The 22,216-nt window shown below is 31.8% G+C and overlaps 3 protein-coding genes and 1 long non-coding RNA gene across 6 annotated transcripts; 1 reads left to right on the top strand and 3 right to left on the bottom strand.

Annotated features, from left to right (window-relative positions):
• Nucleotides 1–13: 13 nt before the first annotated feature.
• On the bottom strand, nucleotides 14–5,838 carry LOC136997064 (uncharacterized). Its single transcript, XR_010887879.1, has 2 exons — nucleotides 578–5,838; nucleotides 14–213 (listed from the first exon to the last, which is right to left on the bottom strand). It is a non-coding gene; the product is annotated as an uncharacterized lncRNA (long non-coding RNA).
• Nucleotides 5,839–5,876: 38 nt separating this feature from the next.
• Nucleotides 5,877–11,068, top strand: Hsepi (D-glucuronyl C5-epimerase). Of its 2 annotated transcripts, XM_067347245.1 has the most exons (9): nucleotides 5,877–6,183; nucleotides 6,361–6,493; nucleotides 6,571–7,281; nucleotides 7,384–8,676; nucleotides 8,840–8,987; nucleotides 9,119–9,247; nucleotides 9,323–10,039; nucleotides 10,144–10,331; nucleotides 10,460–11,068. In XM_067347245.1, exons 5-9 carry the CDS (start codon nucleotides 8,847–8,849, stop codon nucleotides 10,989–10,991), a joined length of 1,707 nt encoding a protein of 568 aa, XP_067203346.1. In that variant the 5' UTR covers nucleotides 5,877–6,183; nucleotides 6,361–6,493; nucleotides 6,571–7,281; nucleotides 7,384–8,676; nucleotides 8,840–8,846; the 3' UTR covers nucleotides 10,992–11,068. The 2 variants fall into 2 exon arrangements, with proteins under 2 accessions (XP_067203346.1, XP_067203345.1); XM_067347244.1 differs by having other exon boundaries at nucleotides 7,384–8,987.
• Nucleotides 11,069–11,603: 535 nt separating this feature from the next.
• aspr (asperous) lies at nucleotides 11,604–16,291 on the bottom strand. 2 transcript variants are annotated; one of them, XM_012359286.2, is made up of 7 exons: nucleotides 15,943–16,291; nucleotides 15,036–15,152; nucleotides 14,825–14,953; nucleotides 13,681–13,854; nucleotides 13,226–13,479; nucleotides 12,860–13,082; nucleotides 11,604–12,778 (listed from the first exon to the last, which is right to left on the bottom strand). In XM_012359286.2, the coding sequence occupies exons 2-7, from the start codon at nucleotides 15,127–15,129 to the stop codon at nucleotides 12,411–12,413; spliced, it is 1,242 nt and encodes a 413-aa protein (XP_012214709.1). In that variant the 5' UTR covers nucleotides 15,130–15,152; nucleotides 15,943–16,291; the 3' UTR covers nucleotides 11,604–12,410. The 2 variants fall into 2 exon arrangements, with proteins under 2 accessions (XP_012214709.1, XP_012214718.1); XM_012359295.2 differs by having other exon boundaries at nucleotides 15,036–15,174.
• A 666-nt stretch (nucleotides 16,292–16,957) lies between these two features.
• LOC105667428 (polyadenylate-binding protein-interacting protein 1-like) lies at nucleotides 16,958–21,878 on the bottom strand. Its single transcript, XM_067347246.1, has 8 exons — nucleotides 21,611–21,878; nucleotides 21,411–21,514; nucleotides 20,579–20,791; nucleotides 20,316–20,504; nucleotides 20,100–20,209; nucleotides 19,762–19,987; nucleotides 19,291–19,682; nucleotides 16,958–19,184 (listed from the first exon to the last, which is right to left on the bottom strand). The coding sequence occupies exons 1-8, from the start codon at nucleotides 21,750–21,752 to the stop codon at nucleotides 19,097–19,099; spliced, it is 1,464 nt and encodes a 487-aa protein (XP_067203347.1). The 5' UTR covers nucleotides 21,753–21,878; the 3' UTR covers nucleotides 16,958–19,096.
• Nucleotides 21,879–22,216: the final 338 nt, after the last annotated feature.

Genomic DNA, 22,216 nt, shown 5'->3' on the forward strand with positions numbered 1-22,216 from the left:
AAAAAAAAGGCTATTTTCGTGAATTTTTTTTTCATTATCTAATAGTTTGTTTAATTTATAAACTATATATGTTAAAAGTACATACTTATATTATGTTACAAAAAAAATTTCATAAAATAATATTCATATTTATAATAACTATGGTGATTGATGTGCACCTCGTCTGAAAAAACATGGGTGCACGGGCGCTCGTGCTGCATCTGAACGGGAGCTCTGAAATAAATTTTTTAAATTGTGATTTAAAGTATATGAATGTAGTTTTAGTTGCACGTACGGATTTTTTGATAAAATAATTTTTGACAAAATGGCACTGTTTAAAAAAAAAGTTTTCGATTTTTCAACAAAAATTCGTTACTTCTTTAATTGTTTTTCAAAAACTAATAATCCGATTGAAAAATCCGTACGTGCAACTGAAGACAATTTTGTTGTAAACATTCTGTCCAAATTTCAAGTTATTCGGATAAAAATTGGCCGAGATATGAGAGCGCCCAGTTACGAAAACGTGGTTTTGAGAAAAACGCGTTTAAAGTTTTACAACTAATTGGTTCATATAAAACGATAAAATTTTGTAACGAACCAAAGTGCGTCCAATCCGGGTGCATATGAAGTGCCTTCTGAAGCAATAGCTAGTTCTTCGGCTTCGTTTCTGCTTTGCTTTCTTCACAATCAAGGGGACTGCCGAATCTTTTCAGGTAGCGCGCGGCCGGTTCTACTAGCGGCATCTGACCAAGTTCTACCAGAGAGAAGCCTGAGAGACGCCACGGCCAGGTTTTACGTGATCCGCGAAAGCGATACGCCACCTGTGGACCTAAAATGTGGACATTGGAACTACGTAGCCATGTGCACAATTTTTGGTTTCGTTCCGTGCTATGTCCACGAAAGATCGATAATACAGAGTAATGTGCACATTGATGTATATATAATGTACATAAAATAAATTTTTAGTCTAAACACATGCACATTCATTATTTATTTTTATGTTAAAGCTTTATTTGTAATAAATTGTAAATAAGAACAAAAGTATCAAACGTTGAAGCAATCAGGCACAGATTTAATCAAATAATGCTTTTATTAATTAATTTTTTGTTAAGTATAGTTAAAAATTATCTGATTTATGTCGTGTTTGATGTCATTTTAATCGCAAAATTCTTATTAATTCATAAAAATTATTTTCAAACCGATAAAATGCGAAATAAAGGTTTTACTTTTCACTTTATAAAATGTTTACATTCGTGACTTGAGGGATGGGGAAGTCCATTGTAAAAGAGTTCGGAACTCTTCTTTGATGATAGGTCATCTCGCTCGCTCTTCACTCGCGGTCTCACTCACGATTCTTCGGCCAGCTTAGACGATAGCAGGAGCGAGCGAGACGATGATGAGTGCGAGCGAGACAATAGCAGGAGCGAGCGAGACGATGATGGGAGCGAGCGAGAGGGAAATAGCAGCGTACAATGAATAGCCAGATCCTCGAGCTTCTTTGCACGCTACTATTTTTATCTCACTTGCTCTTATGATTGTTTCACTCACTCACTCTTATGCTCATCTCGCTCGCTGTCAAGCCCGTCGCTGGCAAGCGGCTGGTGAGAAGACAGTTCATGATAGATAGATAAATGTGATGATAGATAAATTTTTTTAAAGAATATATATTGTATGAGTTAATTATTTTAGAGTTATATATATATAAATTTTTGTTATAGATATTTTTTTTATTTGTTTATGTAATTCTTCGATAATTAATCAAAGGAGTTTGAAATTAAATATTAGGAGTTTTAACTTTATTAATATTAATTATAATGTTTTATTTTTTACCATGAATAAAATCTTTGATAAATATTATAAGATTGCACTCTTTAAATAAAATATTTTTTAAATTTTTATTAATTATTTTATTTTACTAACATTATTAGGATCGCAATCCATTCCATAATATCCATTTTCTTACATATTTTTAAGACAAGTTTTTTTAAGACAAGTATTTTTAAGACAGTCTTATCTTTAATACATTTTATTTACTCATCTATATCTCTTACTATATCTCATCATTTTTCATTATCAAATACTGACATAATAATATTTATTGTTTACATTAATTTTTTATCACCAATACATTTAGATAACAATTTTACTAATAATAGTTAATATCGAAGAATATATTTTAAAAACAATGTGGAAATAATAATTTTCTATTAGCTCTTATTTAATTTATTGAATGTCTGTCTTAACACAATTTTTTATTATTATTATTATTACCATATAATTTAAAAAGACTAAGTAATTTTTTAATATAAATTTATGAATTTATTATAAAACATATCCACAGTAATAATTTCGTTTCAAAATAATTAAAGTCCAAAAAACATTAACATATTAAACTATTCAAATACCTCAATAAATATTCATCTTATACCTTCAAAAAATAGTTATTTCATATTCCACCATAACAATTAATGCTAATCTTCTAAAATATATTCAAAATTAAAAGCTGAAACAAATTCTGCCAAATAAATTCTAATTTAAAACATCAAAAATATGTACTATTAATAATATCAATACTATATATAAATACTAAATATCTATCAGAAAGAAAGAAAAGGAATCAAAATAAGGATATATTGGATACAGATCAGAGGTTCCGAAATAATAATACAAATACCCAGCTTGGCAAAAAAATGATTTTTAAAGAAATTGCGCTACTTAGAATATAATCAGAAGAAATAAAAAACTTAATAAATTTTTTTTGCGAAGCCGGGCATTAGTCTCATGTAAAGTTTGTGGACAAAATGTTTATTTAGTTTACTGTAACATTAACATGTTTTCATTTATGCTGTAATATGAAAATTTATATTATTTGGAAAGAACATTTTTTTTAAACAAGAAGGCCATTGTTTTACATGTATGTACACATATTTATTTATATTGAGCAGAATTAAACTTTTGAACGTAGAACTTATTTTCAAAAAATGTTTGAAAGGATAAAAATGATGTTTTAATATAAAAAAGAAATTTTATTTATTTTTACTTATATTGCCGTTAATGAGCATGACGTAAAGACCGCAATCACAGTTGAAATAATTGCATAAATCTTAGACTAACAGGTCTTATCACGGGGAAATCTACGATGTAGGTTTCCTTCTTTTAACTGAAAGTATCAGTTATATTTTTGACGTCTTTTCTTCTATATTTATGTCTCAGGACGTCTGTTTTATTGCGAGTGATTTATAAAAATCACAATCTTACTTGATTAGATTTTGGTATTCTGTGTATATCTGTGTGTATGATACGCATGTGTACCTTATTTTTTAATTGTAGAATACCAAGTGGCAATATATTATTTGCTTACTTAATAAACATATTACAGAATTAAGATACTTCCTAAAATCATTATTGCATTTTGCATCTTATTTCGTATCATTGGTAACAAGAAAATACATGATTTTACAATTTCGTAGCATGACCATATTAAGACTCATTATTAATTCCGTGATAAGACCTGCTAGTCTACGATTTATGCAATTATTTCAACTGTGATTGCGGTCTTTACGTCATGCTCATTAACGGCAATATAAGTAAAAATAAATAAAATTTCTTTTTTATATTAAAACATCATTTTTATCCTTTCAAACATTTTTTGAAAATAAGTTCTACGTTCAAAAGTTTAATTCTGCTCAATATAAATAAATATGTGTACATACATGTAAAACAATGGCCTTCTTGTTTAAAAAAAATGTTCTTTCCAAATAATATAAATTTTCATATTACAGCATAAATGAAAACATGTTAATGTTACAGTAAACTAAATAAACATTTTGTCCACAAACTTTACATGAGACTAATGCCCGGCTTCGCAAAAAAAATTTATTAAGTTTTTTATTTCTTCTGATTATATTCTAAGTAGCGCAATTTCTTTAAAAATCATTTTTTTGCCAAGCTGGGTATTTGTATTATTATTTCGGAACCTCTGATCTGTATCCAATATATCCTTATTTTGATTCCTTTTCTTTCTTTCTGATAGATATTTAGTATTTATATATAGTATTGATATTATTAATAGTACATATTTTTGATGTTTTAAATTAGAATTTATTTGGCAGAATTTGTTTCAGCTTTTAATTTTGAATATATTTTAGAAGATTAGCATTAATTGTTATGGTGGAATATGAAATAACTATTTTTTGAAGGTATAAGATGAATATTTATTGAGGTATTTGAATAGTTTAATATGTTAATGTTTTTTGGACTTTAATTATTTTGAAACGAAATTATTATTGTGGATATGTTTTATAATAAATTCATAAATTTATATTAAAAAATTACTTAGTCTTTTTAAATTATATGGTAATAATAATAATAATAAAAAATTGTGTTAAGACAGACATTCAATAAATTAAATAAGAGCTAATAGAAAATTATTATTTCCACATTGTTTTTAAAATATATTCTTCGATATTAACTATTATTAGTAAAATTGTTATCTAAATGTATTGGTGATAAAAAATTAATGTAAACAATAAATATTATTATGTCAGTATTTGATAATGAAAAATGATGAGATATAGTAAGAGATATAGATGAGTAAATAAAATGTATTAAAGATAAGACTGTCTTAAAAATACTTGTCTTAAAAAAACTTGTCTTAAAAATATGTAAGAAAATGGATATTATGGAATGGATTGCGATCCTAATAATGTTAGTAAAATAAAATAATTAATAAAAATTTAAAAAATATTTTATTTAAAGAGTGCAATCTTATAATATTTATCAAAGATTTTATTCATGGTAAAAAATAAAACATTATAATTAATATTAATAAAGTTAAAACTCCTAATATTTAATTTCAAACTCCTTTGATTAATTATCGAAGAATTACATAAACAAATAAAAAAAATATCTATAACAAAAATTTATATATATATAACTCTAAAATAATTAACTCATACAATATATATTCTTTAAAAAAATTTATCTATCATCACATTTATCTATCTATCATGAACTGTCTTCTCACCAGCCGCTTGCCAGCGACGGGCTTGACAGCGAGCGAGATGAGCATAAGAGTGAGTGAGTGAAACAATCATAAGAGCAAGTGAGATAAAAATAGTAGCGTGCAAAGAAGCTCGAGGATCTGGCTATTCATTGTACGCTGCTATTTCCCTCTCGCTCGCTCCCATCATCGTCTCGCTCGCTCCTGCTATTGTCTCGCTCGCACTCATCATCGTCTCGCTCGCTCCTGCTATCGTCTAAGCTGGCCGAAGAATCGTGAGTGAGACCGCGAGTGAAGAGCGAGCGAGATGACCTATCATCAAAGAAGAGTTCCGAACTCTTTTACAATGGACTTCCCCATCCCTCAAGTCACGAATGTAAACATTTTATAAAGTGAAAAGTAAAACCTTTATTTCGCATTTTATCGGTTTGAAAATAATTTTTATGAATTAATAAGAATTTTGCGATTAAAATGACATCAAACACGACATAAATCAGATAATTTTTAACTATACTTAACAAAAAATTAATTAATAAAAGCATTATTTGATTAAATCTGTGCCTGATTGCTTCAACGTTTGATACTTTTGTTCTTATTTACAATTTATTACAAATAAAGCTTTAACATAAAAATAAATAATGAATGTGCATGTGTTTAGACTAAAAATTTATTTTATGTACATTATATATACATCAATGTGCACATTACTCTGTATTATCGATCTTTCGTGGACATAGCACGGAACGAAACCAAAAATTGTGCACATGGCTACGTAGTTCCAATGTCCACATTTTAGGTCCACAGGTGGCGTATCGCTTTCGCGGATCACGTAAAACCTGGCCGTGGCGTCTCTCAGGCTTCTCTCTGGTTCTACTCTATGACATATTTACTATAGTTCCGTTACGAATTTCACCATAATATTATAGGGACATATTTTTAAGACTCCAAACATCACAAAAATGCAAAAAAAAAAAAATCGATTTTTTGAAACCGTCACCGTGGTGTTCCCCCTTAAATTCTTTGTATTATTTGTTTAACTATCATTTATATTTATTAGTAGTTAAATAAGTAATATTAAAGAATTTAGAAAAATGTAGCTGATGGTGATTTAAATTTGTCGTTCGATTTTTTCAACTACAAGTGACAAGCATTGAGCAACATTTTGCGACATTTTTTAAATCTATGAAATGTATAATCAAATGGTAAGTACAATTTTGTAATAAATATTAAACATGTATAATAATTTTTTATAATGTAATTTTATATGTAATAAAACGGTAAATATAAATCTGTTGATATAGGTTATGTCAAAAGTATAAATATCTTTTATGTAACTATACAGCAAGAAAGCATTGAAATAAATTAAATATTTTTTGTAGAATGAGTTTTGTGTTCAAACGTGCGGATTGTGTGATGTTGCATGTAATGAAGATGAAGTATCAAGACATGAATGTCTGCAAGGATATCCAAACTTTTTTACAGATGAGAACTGTTATTTTTATCCTGTTTTAGGTAGAATGTTTATATTCATAAATTTTATTTTAGTTAATTATAAAAATAATATTAAATTTGTCTTATAATATTTTTAGATGATGGAGTAACTGTTGTGTTAGAAGTTTGGACACACAAAACACTCCCATACAGCACACAAAGATTGCATACACATTGCATCAATCTTTCATCGCAATGTTGCAATATTGCAAATTCACTGCAAAATGTTGTTGCATCATTGCTGTGGGATTGCAGCAACGTTAAAATGTCCGCTTTTAGGAAGATTGTAACGAAATATTACAGTAATATTACAATGTAATGAATTTGTAATAATGCATTGTTATTGCAATCTTAGAATAATGTTGCATATATTTTTATTTATTCGGACATTTATCTGTCCGATTTTTGAACAATCAGTTCAATATCTGAATTCCCTGTGTTGAGTTCGTATCAGAAAAATTATACTGATAAAAATAATTATTATGTCTTTAATCTTACTAATCACTCTTTGCAAGTTTCATATAATCATCATAACTAAAATTTAAATACGAGATAGATTTTGCAACGCGCGTCGCATAGCGGTAAACGAACGAAGTAGCGATTACCGAATATTGCTATTGCAATGTTGTTGGAATGTTGCTGTCACATTCTCATGAAATATTACAATTACATGTTGCAATAATGTCTCTACAATATTACATTGCAACTTGCAAGATTGTAACATTGCTGCAATGTAATTGCAATGTTCTGTGCTGTATGGGCTGAAACAATAGCATCTATGGTATCACCTTCTCATGATAATAATCTAGGTAAGATTAATATTATACGAAAAATTTTAAAATACCGTAAATAACTCATTACATTTATATCGCATGATATATACATGATGTATATGTTATTTTTTATTTCAGAAAATATTCAGCCTAGTAATAAAAAGAATGTAAAGGAAAGATTATCAGCTGAAGAAGAGGAAATATTAGACACTCAAAAAAATATTTCGCTGATGTAATTAGATTTCTAGATATCGCAACAAGAATGTATCGCTATTTTTCGTATCTGTGAAAACATTGTTTGTCACATATAGAATTTATAGCAGTAATGTTCTAGCAATAGCTTCTGAAAAATTTAGGTACCATTGCTAAATGTTATTCATTGCATGATCTAACACGTGATTGATCTTATATAGATAGGCGCTTTAGAGAAACTTTCTTTTTAAAGTTCACAAACAATACAGATATATATTCTGTTTCTGTCATCTAAACTGATTAAGTAATTACATATGCAATATCACAACAGTTGCTAATCATTTATCTGTTTTAGTTAATTTTTTACACCTAGAAAATTTTAGCTATTATTGCAAGATCATTTTTTTGAGTGGAGGTCCAGTACAGAGAACCATTATGGAATCCATATTTATCTTTTATTTGAAATAATGGATTTACCCAAAAAGATTTTTTTTGTAATGTTTTTTCTGTTTTTCTTGCAAATAAAGAACTGCCGACAATACTAATAATCTTCTTCTCGTTTCCTTCATATTAGTTTCATTAATAATTTTTGTACACTCCATCATCCAATTATATTTTTTTCTTTGTGACATTTTATTTTATATAAACTGTATATACTGTTGTGTATGTAATGGATTTGTCGTCCTACTAAATCGCTGGAAGTTATTTTTATATTCAATAACTAGTCACGTGACTTTTTCATCGCTGAAAATGAGCGATGAGCGACGCATGAAAAGGTACCTTTATTACTGCATTCGTATAGTTCGTTGCCCGATATTCAGTGAAAAGAGGTTATGTTATACAGCAGTCGGCAACTTTTACTGACTTTTACGAACCATCACTTACGAACACTTACAAATGCTAAAGCGAACGCGGACAGTAACTTTTAATACAGCGTTGTAATAATTTCGTTATTATGGCGTTGACAATCACGGGGAGTTTCGATGCGTCGCATATCATGCTCCAACAGTGTACCAAGGTGGTTTATTAACCATCAAGAAGGACGTACCGAATAGATGCAAAGTTTCCGAGAGCTGTTAGACATCCGAAGATGTTTACGTTTTTACTTGAAATTTGATCGTTGATCGTCGGATGTTGAAGATGTGCATTGAAAATGGAACTGCTCCGGACTTTAAGATAATTAATAATATCGGAGGAATGTAAAATCGTAATATGAGATACTTGTGACACTCGCCCGCAGTAAGTTAACGATGACCTGGACGTAGTAATCGCAAAGAGTCCAAAGTCACTCGATATTCTATTCAACGTGTAGTTTGAATGTTTATAACAAAACCGTCTATTATACGCTCCAATTAGAATATTATAAAATATACGTTTACGAAGAGATGTTTGGTGTCGATAGGTCTTGTATGACGATGCGACTGAACTTCAAAACAGTTTTACTTGTATTGGTTGTCGGAACCTTGAGTTTTCTACTTACAACATGGAACAATTGCGGAGGTAATTTGTTGTTTCATGCTGCAGATTGGAAAACAAAGTATCAACATAAGGTAGGATATCAAGTAAATATGTCTTAGAAGGTCTATCTATGATTTATATAATGTAACAAGAGCAAGCAAATTTTAATATATTATTTTATACAGAATAATTACTGATATTTTAATTATATGTTTCAATACAGGATCGTTTAAGTACTGAATCAGGATATCAAGAAATAGATTGTCACATAAACGGCGATTATTCAATAGGATGTCGTAAAGAAGGCGATGAAGTGTACATACCATTTTCATTTATTCATAAATATTTTGAGGTTTGTTAATTTAGTGTATTCAATATACTATTATTCTACATACACAATACAATAATTTGATGCATAATGTTGTAGATTTATGGAAAATTAGCTACTTACGATGGTTTGGAGAGATTTGAATGGTTGCATAGCTATTCGAAAATTGTGAATCCTAAGGGAAAGTATGACTCTAGGGGTGTATTTATGACTTTTGAAAATTACAACGTTGAAGTCAGGGATAGAGTTAAGTGCATTAGCGGTATTGATGGTGTCCCGATATCGACGCAATGGGAGAGTCAGGGATACTATTATCCCACGCAAATTGCTCAATTTGGATTATCACATTACAGTAAAAATCTTACGGAACCAGAACCGCACAGAAAAATCGTCGAGGATTCCGATAAAGTCAAGCAGAATTGGAATGTCCCTCAAGGATCGGTTATCAGCAGAATGTACGACAAACAAGTTAATAGTTACGTTTTGAAATTTGCAACACCCGAAACCAGCATTTCCGGAATCTCTTTAAAGTTGGATCACGTATTAGATTTTGTCATGAAATGGGATTTTAATATTAAGGACAATGGAAGTATTACGGTTATACTACAATACTCAAGAGAGAAAAAGGAGACATTTTATCTTCATTATGTTACCAGCAATACAGTGTTACATAATTATAATAATCATGTATATTATGGTATTGGACAAACTAATCATCAGTGGAGACGTCTCACTAGAGACCTTGTAGTTGATTTACAGAAAGGTCTTTACTTAAATGATAAGAGCAAGAAAAAATTACCCCGATCTAAATTAAAGGTAATCTTCAAATTATTGAATGTCAATTCGAATTGTGGTTTATTAATATTCCTAGAGAATATTTTCGATTATTTATAAATCATACAAAATCTTATTTGCTTTAGATAGTCAAAATAACTTTGTATGGTTCCGGTATGATTGACAATATTACATTGTCGACTAGTGAACATATGGAGCAATTTTATGATGCAGCAAGATGGTTTGTTGCTAATCAAAATGTCACATCTGGTGGCTGGCCAAACCCTGTCAGGAGAAAAGTAGCACCTGGAATGGCTATTCTTGAGCCTGGATGGTACGTTACATGTTTATACATATAGACTGATAGCCTAGAGACAGACTGATAACAATAATAATTTACAAAACCCTACAGTAGGAGTAACATAAGAATTAATTTTACAAGGAAAAAATATATGATTGCAGGTACTCCAGCATGGGTCAAGGCCATGCAATATCGGTACTAGCGCGCGCGTATTATCATTCTGGGGAGGCAAAATACTTACAAGCGGCTATTAGAGGCTTGCGACCTTTTAGACTATCCTCCGTCAAAGGAGGCGTGGCAGCGCTGTTTTTAAGCAAATACATATGGTACGAGGAGTATCCCACAACGCCCTCATCTTTTATTCTCAACGGTTTTATTTATTCGCTTATCGGACTTTATGACTTGAAGAGCGTAGCGACAAGTAAGGACGCGGAGGAAGCGTCCAGACTTTTTAATCAGGGTATGATTTCGTTGAAGAACATGCTAACATTGTACGACACCGGCTCAGGTACAACATATGATTTGCGTCATTTTACATTAAAGACAGCTCCTAACTTAGCTAGATGGGATTATCATTCTACTCATATTAATCAACTTCTTCTTCTTAATTCTATTGACAACGATCCTATTTTTATGACGACTGCAGAAAGATGGATAGGTTATATGAATGGCAAAAGAGCGGCACATAATTAATTGCACATTTAGATAACAATTCTATCTTTTTTTATATTATTTATTTATTTCCATTTCTTCCCTTTCGTTTTGTAAATTTTTTTATTATTTTTATGGAAACATAGATATATATCTGAACGCTTCTCCAGCAAAGTATAAATATTTTATGTAATTTTTATTTTGTCTGATAGTGTAGTCGGGCGATTTTAGAAGAATTGAAATTATACAATAGAAGAAGCAAATGTGAGATTAATATTGAAATAATTTAATAAATTAATACGTCGTGGTGAGGCTCCTGTTTTCTCTCTGCAACACTATACGTATTGAATTATATATATTTACTTATATAACATCAGAAATAAAGAATCGTAAAGTTTTGGTTGCAGTGAAGGAACAGCAGCTTTAATATCGTTGTAGTTAAGTAGGATAAAATATACGTAATGATAGAATCTGTCTTTAACGTATTTATTAACAAGAAATCTGCATGAGAAATCTGAACAATCGAGGCCAGACAATGTCTCTATTTGAAAATTAATAAACTTTACACATAACGGTGCTACCAATAATTATGAGAATTAATATATAATGTGATTGTATCTGATTCTCTCTTAGCAATCACGGTTATATTTTATATATATGTGTGTATATATATATATATATATATATATATATATATATATATATATAATATATATTATAAGAAAACATTATAGAAATTGTAATTATTTATTTTTTAATAGTACGTATATTGGCAAATGTGATAACAATAATACACTGATTTTTCTTAAATTTCTGAACTAGTTTTTTAATTATTGACTCTCCATCTCTTTGAATAAGCATAATGTGGAATTATCCAATAAAAATCATTGTTTCAATGTAATCTTCAGTTCTTATAAAAAAGTAATTTTTAATTCTTTTTGTAATAATTAGCATGCACTGTAATGTTGCACGGATTTTCTACATTATTATACGATTATGAAAGCTTAAGTGATGCATACGCGCGATACGATATGTCATATTAATAGAAACGAAAAAGTGTGATAAGATAATAGATGTTATACATGGAACGAAATAGGCAGGATAAATTTGTCGTTTAGGATAAACAAGATTTTCATATTATTTAAGTTGTTACGCATTGATCTTTATTATTTTGTGTCTAAACTAGATCTGCGATTAGCCGCAGCTTATAAAAAATATAGAACACTTTGTGTGAGATCTATGGTGAACACACGAATCGATCATATCAGTGTAGCGTTACAAAATATGACAAAAGTACGATTACTCGGTTACGCGATCATTTGTGTTACGATTCACGTAAAAGATAGGCGGTCTTCTTTCCCCCCGTGTTTCAAAAATACACACGAATATGAATTAGAGTAAATTACGTGAAGTGAAATTGTCGAGTATTTTAAAAGCGGAATCGGTTTCGTTCCATTGTGACTAGTAGCGGTAACGGTAGGCGCGGCCGTAATTGTACACCGATTTACTTTCGATTGGATTACAGGTGTACAGGGCGTCACCGCGAGTTCCCTCCGGGCATGTGCAAACTGCGATGTGACGTCGGGGTGTACACGTAGCGTTCGGGCCGCACTCACGGCCGGTGCACGGGTTCCTGCATGTAAAATCGATGCACGCCCGATTGTCCGGGCAATCGCTGTCGGTGAAGCACTCGCCGCGCTGACAGCTCGTTAATGCGCTGCCGATATAGCCGGTGGGACAAGTGCACACTGGCCTCTCCCTTCCGGCGTTGTCGTGGCCCGGCGTGCAAATTGCTTGCGCGCCGCAGGGGTTCGGCTCGCAGAGATCGCCTGGAAGTATTTACACGATTTTGATAGAATGGTGCCTCTCCAATCATCTATGAGCGATCAGGCAAATTGCTGATTACTTACGCGGCTCGAAGGGCCTGCAGCTAACGAAGGGATTACCGGTCATGTGCTTCGGGCAGCTACACACGGGAGTGATGCCGCGTAGGTTGCAATCGGCGTTCACTCCGCAAACGCCGTCGCACGGATTCACGCATTTCTGATACAGGCAGGCGGGTTTGCCCGCCGGGCAATCCGAGTGGGCGGTGCACTCCGGTTGGCACGAGACGTACGGATTTCCCAGCCACGTCTGAAACGAGAGGAGAATTGGACTCCCTACATTAGAGTTTCGTTTCGTCACCCTTTCGCTTTCGATCAGACTTACATACATTAATTGTATCATCGACTACCATAATTGTACCATCGAAGGTTAAAGCGGAAGCGTCTTATTACCTTCGGGCAAGTGCAGCTCGCTCGATGATTGACAACTTGGCACTCTGCATTGTGTCCGCATTTGCAGGGATTCTCGCATTTGTACGACGACGAGCATGCGAGGTGCTGCGGACACTCGCTGTCGCTCTCGCACTCGTGACGACACCCTGCCAAAGGCGAGCCTCGATAACCCGGCACACAAGTGCAGACCGGCACCTCGTTGATCACTTCGCACTGAGTGTTCTCGCCGCACGGACTCGGCTTGCAGGCAGCTTCTACATTGCAAAATTTCTCGATGATGACACTTGCAACTTTTTTTTTATCAATGATCTTTAGAGTGCTATATGAATTTATTTGCTATTTGTCGAAAACGGGAACATGTTTAAGAAACGTCGTGTAAATGTTTGAAGGACATTTTTGAAATCTAAGGTGATCCTTTGGGCATTCTTGGATTGAAAGATAAAGTTTTTACGTACGAGGATCGGCGACATGGCAACCCGAGAACGGATCGCCAACGTGTCCTGGCAAACACTCGCAGGTACCTATGTGACTCCTGGTCAGACAATTTGCGTTTATGCCGCATAGACCCACGCAGGGATCGACACACCTGTTATTCGTGCATACTCTATTGTACGCGCAATCGTCGTTAACTGAAACGCGAAAAACGTGAATGCGACAAAATGTTAGATAACGCCAATTTATATAAATTTCAGCATTCAAGAATCATGAATATAATTTTGGTTTAATTAAGAGGACCATTATCAGAAAAATATATCAGGATATTCTGTTGCTAATCTATTCTTGTAGAAGAAAAATCAATTATTTCAGGAATCCGTCTTTGTAAGATTTGTCGCTGGTGTAAAGTCTTTACAAAGCCGATCATATATTTAATTATAATTATATGTATCTTTCATAATTTGTATTTTATACATAAAATAATATTAGAGTTTTAAGTTCTTTCCCGCAAATTGATTTACACGGCTTCTTATTTTTTACACTAATGGTCCTCAATTTTTTCACCAAGAGGACCGCATAAAAATTTTAATAATAAATCGAGGGCCGGGGAGTATTTTGTATATCGTCAAAGTTATTAAGTATACCAAAACTACGCACTCGTGAGTGAAAAAAAAAAGAAAGAGAAGATAATTTTACAAGTTCGCTTTCTTTTAGTCTAATTATTAGATTTACGATTTTTCTCTTTGCGAAAAGCAGTTTTACGCTTTTCTTCTTTTCCCTCATGCTTCTTCTTTGAAATTCAATATTCGGCCTATCAGGATTTCGCTGATCTGAATGTTTATTTTAAAGATCTAGAGTGACTATCGATCAGCGTTGATTAACTTTAACCGATGATTAAAAACGGCATAATTGTATATGAATAAAATATCATCGAAAGAGAAAAAAATTGTCAACTTTTTTCTCCATTTATGATAATATTTCCTTTATGTTGGCTATTTTGACAAGTTTTAAGCGTCGGTTAAAGTTAATCAACGCTGGAAGTATAATCACCCTTATTCATCTAATTTAAGTTATGTAACTTATTATTTATCTATCTATTCTATTTCCCAATATTTCTTACACTAGCGACGGGACATTCAGTATAATTCTTACAAATTTACTCACTTAGGCATTCGACTCGCACGCATTGCGCAAGCGGATCTCCCATGTGCAAGTTTAGACAGGAGCACACCGGCCGTCCTTCGCTTATCGTACATCTCGCGTTGGTTCCACATGTGTAGCTGTCGCAACTGCCTGCACAGACGGAATCGAGCGATTCAACGGCATGCCATTGAACAGCGAAAGATTTTTGCGTAATAGGTAAAACGAAACTTACCAGACGTGATTACTCGCGATTGAATATATCGACTGCCGTTGATCGCTGCGACGAGTAGAGGCAGGACCAAGACTGCGATTCGCGAGTGATGCATTTTTGCCACTACTTTTTATTTATCTGTTGATAAATTTGATGAAATCTGTTGATAATTATGATGAGAAAACGAGGAGCAAAATACAATAATTTTTAAATTGAATATTTTTTCTGTAGATTATAAACAGAATGTTCCAAAGCTCGTGGATGTCTTCTTAATGATAGACTTCTCACAAATTTGAAGTCATTCTTTTAAATGAGATTCTAAGCAGTTTCCATTTTACAATTAAAAAAAAATTGTTTACAAATAAAATAAAAAGTAAATAACAGAACTGTATTTTTCAATTTAATTTTAAGCAACTGTATTAAATAAAATTTTACTATAACACCATAAAATTTTAGTTTAAAAATTAGTTTAAAATGTAATGTTAAAAGTTGGAAAAGTGTGATAAATTGTTTTCCTCGACACACATTTTTGCTAAAGAAAAATACAAATTAATCAAAAAAACTTGTTATGAAAAGGATGTCCGCGAAGTTCGGGGAGACCTTGTAAATGCAATATATTATGCAAAGCCAAGGACAAATCCTTTAAATCAAAAATAACTTTTCCAGCGATTGAATATTATAGATAAGAAACTTTTCGCCTATTAATTTTCATAATACAAGTAAAAAATAAATGAGTAATAGATAATAATAAATAATAATACGAGCAATGAATAATAAGAGAAAAACAAGTAACGGATGAAATTTTAATATCTGAATAGTAAATTCTTATGAATAAATAAATATAAACATATATATATATATATATATATATATATATATATATTTATTTATTTATCTAAAAGTTTATATATTTTTGAATAATACCCACCTCTGTGTGCGACCTCGTGTTCGACAATGGCGCGAAGAGAACTAACGTATTACCCGCGATCGCGGAGATGATGAAGGCGCAAGGACGATCTGGCCCCACCTTTCGCAACCTTCACAGCCCCACTTCGAATTCGCCCACGCCAAGACCCTGATCAATTTTCAAGGTATTCGATAAATTTCGCCTACATATTTAAAACGTATTTAATTTCGACTTTACACTTTACTTTTTACTCGTTATTAATAAATATCGCATGTGTAGTAAATGAAGAATTTTCATCACATTAGCGCGATCGCGAATCGGGAAACCATCGTCTTTAATTAACAATTAATTGGCGCGTTACAATGATATACCATATACGCGTGCAGTGCAATGCGTTGGTCAAAACAGGTATGAGTAATCACGTTGCAACTTCGCGGAGTTCCGTGATGAGAGAACCATTTCGCGCCAAACATGGATGCCTACGGACGATAAGTGTGCACGTTCCGATTGCAGCGTAGCTGCAGTTGTCGTAAATCCATTATGGACCTATCATTCAATTACAGATTCATCATATATCATTCGATATTGCTTAACTTCTTTTTGTCGCAATTTCTCAAATTTGTTAATCCAAAATAAAAAAATAAGCAAACAAAATAGAATATGTACACAATCACATATGCAAATATGGTGAGAAAAAAAGGATAAATAATATGGTGTGTAATAATGAATCGATATCATTATCATTGTCTCGTGATAATTTCATTTTTATGAATTCCGATAATCGAAACACATAATTATTCGCACATTTGTAGATTTTTCTAAAAAATCAAGAAGTTATTGTTACGTATCAATGTATCAATTTGAGATGCATGCAAATTTATTCTAGGAATTAACTTGTAATTTAACGAATCACGCACAAGTCGAATGCTACCTTATATAATAACAGAATCAGAAACATTCTAAGATCATAATCTTAATATTCTTAATATGGACGTGAAATTAGCGTTTAACATCGAGTCAAATACATGAACAATCGTTATAAAACTCATATTATATATTTAGGAAACTTCGTACAAATACATATATGTAATTTTAAATAAATGCAAAATACATTTCTAGCACATAGGACACATATTTATATACAGAGTAATCCATTAGGGACAGAAACATATAATGGCTGACTACCGAGTTGGCTAATCCGAATTTAGAGATCTCAAAAATGCATGCAATGTTTACGCATTACTAAAGACAGAAAAAAAATGTAAAATTTAAACTGTTTTAATATTCACTGCCAATACTGAAAATCTACGGTTCACGTTATGTACACTATAGACTTTCAGTACTGCCAATAAATTTTGGAATACAGCTTTAAATGGTTTTTAATATTCCTAACGTTCTGCTAGCGTTTAATACAATTTCAATAAAATAGTTTTAAAAATCCAAATTAAAAGACACAAAACATATCCTTACAAGTTCTTAAAATTATAATTTTGTTAAAAAGATACTTTTTGTATCAGATGTCATTTACAAAAAAAACAAATTAAAATTAAATTTGTTTGTTTTTAAATTTAATTATTTCATCCTTTTTAATAAGTCATGCTTTAAATTTATGGCTCCTGTTTTCTTTTTATTGGAATCATATAATATTGAATATTAAGTAAGACAATATTAAATGTGTCAGAATTATGTAATTTTTTTAGTTTATATCGACAAAAATTAGTTATTTCACTTGCATTTGAAAGTATAAAGTGATGGAATACATTAAAAACTCTATTTTTTATTATATTGTGTTAATTAATGCATATACAGGGTGGAACTGGACGGAGCTGGAACCACGGAACTGGACCGAGCTCTAGCACTTGTTCTGTTGAAGATAGAAAAAATGGTAGAGGATAAAGTTAAATTACATAACAAATTTTTCTATAATTATTAAGTATATTCACGTCTATAGATTTACTTTAAAGCTATATGTTCTAATTACTATAAACTGTGGTCAATTGATACTACCTCACGCGTCAAGTGTGTATATTCAAATCTGCAACCGTAAACACAGTGAAACGCTCAAATATCATCTTGAATAAAGCATATACCTCACTCAAAAATGTCAAATCTTAAAATATAATTTTTCGGACATATTACTCTAATGCTTTTATAGAGAGATTATTCAGAGGAATCTATTTATGCAACAAAAAATACAATTTTCATTTTAAAAAAGTGCAATTGCATTTTTCTGGTGCATTGTCGCACTTGCAAAAAAAATAAAACCATTAAAAAATTGTTCATGTTATGCTATTTAACTTTTTCTTCTACCATTTTTTTATCTTTAATGGGATAAGTGCTAGAGCTCGGCCCAGTTCCGTGGACTACCCTGTATATTGTGTAATCTAATGGAGAAATTGCAATATTATAACAATTGATTAAGAGAAAGATTTACTTATTTATAAACCACATATCTATGAACTGAAGCAGGAGGTTCCGACATGTCTATCAAATCGTGATTTTATTTCAAAACTGTCTTACGCAATTTATTGTTTTGTATAACGCAAGAAAATTAGCATGGTTTTTCACTTCTGAAGCTATAATTCAATGTCATTTCAGCAAGGGATCAGGAGCGTTAATGTTTATATTTGGTTCATGTCGCGTGACTACATTAGAATGAGAAAGTAAGTAAAAAGCAGAAGATAGCAGTACGCATAATAAATGCACGCATTTTCATTCTCTTGTTCATGAGTTGAGATAGAGAAGCATTTAACTATGTAGATTACATCTTTAATTATACATTTACGTTTTTAATTTTCAAATTTAGGAAACATACTTAGATATTCTGTTTCTAGTGGATTACCTGCATGCTATATAAGTAAATATTTATGTTGTTATGCAGGTATTGTTATTATTTCTGTACATGACGGGAGTTTATTGAGAATTACTTATATTTGATGCATTGCTTTATAAATCAGTGCGTTATATATATGCAATGATACTGTGCTATTTTTTTGCAATGCAAATGCTACATCTGATTTTTAATATTCTCTCTTCTTGATTGAGTTTAATCTCTGTCTCTCTTTTAATATCTTCCCTTTGAAATCATTAAGATTTTAAGAAATGGTGCATATAGCAAGATGTTTGAGCCACAGCATAATCCTGTAGCATAAGTTGATATGAGATTATGTACACTTTATTTGGGTTCCTCCTTCAAAAACTCCTCGTAAGCGGTCGCAATTTCATCATCGAAATTATCATCAATTGATCCTTCATCAGAAGTCCTATATCAAATAATGTATTAATATATATTAGTTTCCTAAATAAACATTTCCAGCGAAAATGTGTCTTAATGTCATATTTAAAATACAGATACAAAATTTAACATACTCAATATCATCCAAATCCAACATCATGTGATCTTGGAGAAATTTACTTTCCTCCGCAGAGAGAACTTCACCATCGGGGCCATACATTACTGGCAGGTCCAACGGTTGCTGTACTTCAACCAACGGTGCAGTATTCAGTTCAGATGAATTGTAATTAGACGCGCCTGGTTGGTCTGGCTGTTGTACTTGATTTAACACTGCATTGTTTGTGCTAGGCGAATCACAATTAGACGCGCTTTTTTCCCAATTTTTTCGCATTTCGTGAACGTTGTTTACCATATTTCCGACATGCGTGTCAACCTGTCCGTTATTTACCAGTTCCGTTAACGCTCGCATCATATTTTCCATATCTCCGCTCTTGCTTTTATCCTTTTCCAATACATGACCCGCCAACTGTACATTACATCAAGTACAGCGTTAGCAGTGACATAAATAAGAATGGATAGGATTGTCATTACTATTTTCTACTTACTTTGAGTGCTTGGCATATATATTTCACTGTATTCGACGCTGGTCTTTGAAGTACTTTTGTAATAAACCATACTAATAATTCTCCTAGAGTGAAAGCATAAGATTCATCCATTTGGGCAACTAATTCTGCCAAAAATAATATCAATCCATTACATTTCTTTTGATCGCGATCTTTTTCGCATACGTTATGCCATTCTTGCTCTTGTAATCGAGTCTGCAATTTACATCTAAAATCCACAATAAAGTTGTTGATATGTATATAAATGTTACGATTGTAAATCATTTATATATATATATATATATATATATATATATATATATATATATATATATACTTACAGCATGAATAAAACGTCTCTAAATAGCTCTTTGGTACGTACTTCTGCAGTGCTATCAAAATATTCACAGAATCGAGCTCCATTATATCGGAAATTGCTTTCGTCTATAGACTGAAAATATCGATAATATTATATGAAATAAAATTTATATAAAATAACATTGCAATGACATACAAGTATTTATAAATAAAAAAGAAATATATATATGTGTGTATACCCATTCGATTATAGTTTTTAAAATCATTTCTATGTGACGCATATTTCCATCCCTCCTAATTTTATTTACAAACTGTGGAATCAAGTGAGAAAACTGGGCAGGATTTACAATCAAAATATTGATAATGTTAAAGAGTTCTTGAATTAAAATATGGTAAATTTCCTTTTCCTCGTTTTGCTTCTCTTCTTTCTAATTGAAAATCATTATATAAGAATGTTTTGCATAGTATAGTTGCCTATAATAAAGAAAAATTAAATTTTTACCTTGCAGTCATTCAAATTATTTTGACCATCAGTGTACCTATTATAACTTCCTGTCACTGAGTCTTGTACATTGCATTGCTGTTGCAAAGCGTCTCTAAGAGCATCGTTTCCCATTGCATATGGTGGTATATACGCATTTGGTGTACTTTTGTTGAAACGAGCAATATTGATCCTATTTTGCACAGAACTCTTTGCAATTTGACGAGGAATTTCCTATTGACAGATTATTAAGAATCATAAATGTGACTGATTGCTAATATTGTGAAAAATTTACCGTTTGACTACCATGGAGAATTTACTAAATTCTGTTTGAAAATTACCAATAGTGTTACAATCAATCAAAGTATTGAGAATCTTCAAATATCTAGCTACTAATCAGTTGTATTTGTCTTTCAACACAAAAATGTAGTATAATGTTAAATAATAATATTAAATCTTGTATAAAAACAAAAAAAAAAGAAGAAAACAGAAAGTGCAAATCACACTAAGTCCAATCTGCAACGTGCTTCTTGATTTTTGTTTTCTGCCTTTTTGCCTTTATGTAAAGGTATATTTTTCTTCGGAAATTCAAAAAGGAGAAATTGTAAATCACTGTGTTTCTTGACTCCATGCAACAAACACATAAAAAGCAAAAATACGAAAAGCGAAGAGTAAAAAACGATACATAAGAAGCACATTGTAGATGTCATCAGACCTAATAGCTTTTATAAATTGAAATAGAAAAGCGCTAATTAATAATTTTTGTATAAAAAACGTTAGAACAATGTATCGGCCTTTGGTAATTAAACAGTTAAATAAAATGATATAGATAATTTATAGAAGGCAGACGTACACGCTCATATGCAGCCGGTGGTGGTATACGAAGTTGTAATGATCTTGGAACAAATTCTGCTGCTTGTGGTGACAACGAAGACTTTTTTTCATCAAGACTATGTTCTAAAGTTATAGGTGAAACAAAATTTATATATAAATAAACAGTTTTATTATCATGATAATAAAAAAAAGCCGATGAATTTTGCAGTACACACCAACCTGGTTTGGGCTGATTAGTAGATGCACTATGTGGTCGTCTGAGTTCCACTGGAGGGTCTTGTGATACCCTCCAATTGCGATATCCACTTTGTCTTCTATCATCTCCACTGGCTTCTTTTCTATCTCCTTTGGAAAATTCCATCCTGTCTTCCTGATGAGCTATCGATTAAGATTTGATTCAGTAAAGGTTTTCACCAAAGAGGACTGGATAGAGTGAAAGGTTCTATAAAAACGCAATATATTTTTGCGTATACCGTATTCAGTGCCATCTCGTGAGTCTGATGTCCAAACTAATACCCAATCTCTTCGATATTGCGCCGCAGAAACAGATATAGGGTGTGTTCCGAAATGTGCTGACGGTACTGCTTTGCGTTCTAAAATTATTTTCTAATAGCGTTTTCGATTATACAGGATTTGAACGACCCAGGGTTGGTTAATGACGTCATTGCAACCTCTCCACCAATGAAAGACTTGCATTTATAGTAAAATAGTGATTGATCAACCCTGGGTCGTTCAAATCCTGTATAATCGAAAACGCTATAAAATTTAGCCAAGATTCAAACCATTATAGCCAAGATTCAAACCATTTTTAGCAAGATTCTGGAA

Source organism: Linepithema humile, chromosome 1, assembly GCF_040581485.1.
Source record: "Linepithema humile isolate Giens D197 chromosome 1, Lhum_UNIL_v1.0, whole genome shotgun sequence".
Lineage (NCBI taxonomy): Eukaryota > Metazoa > Arthropoda > Insecta > Hymenoptera > Formicidae > Linepithema > Linepithema humile.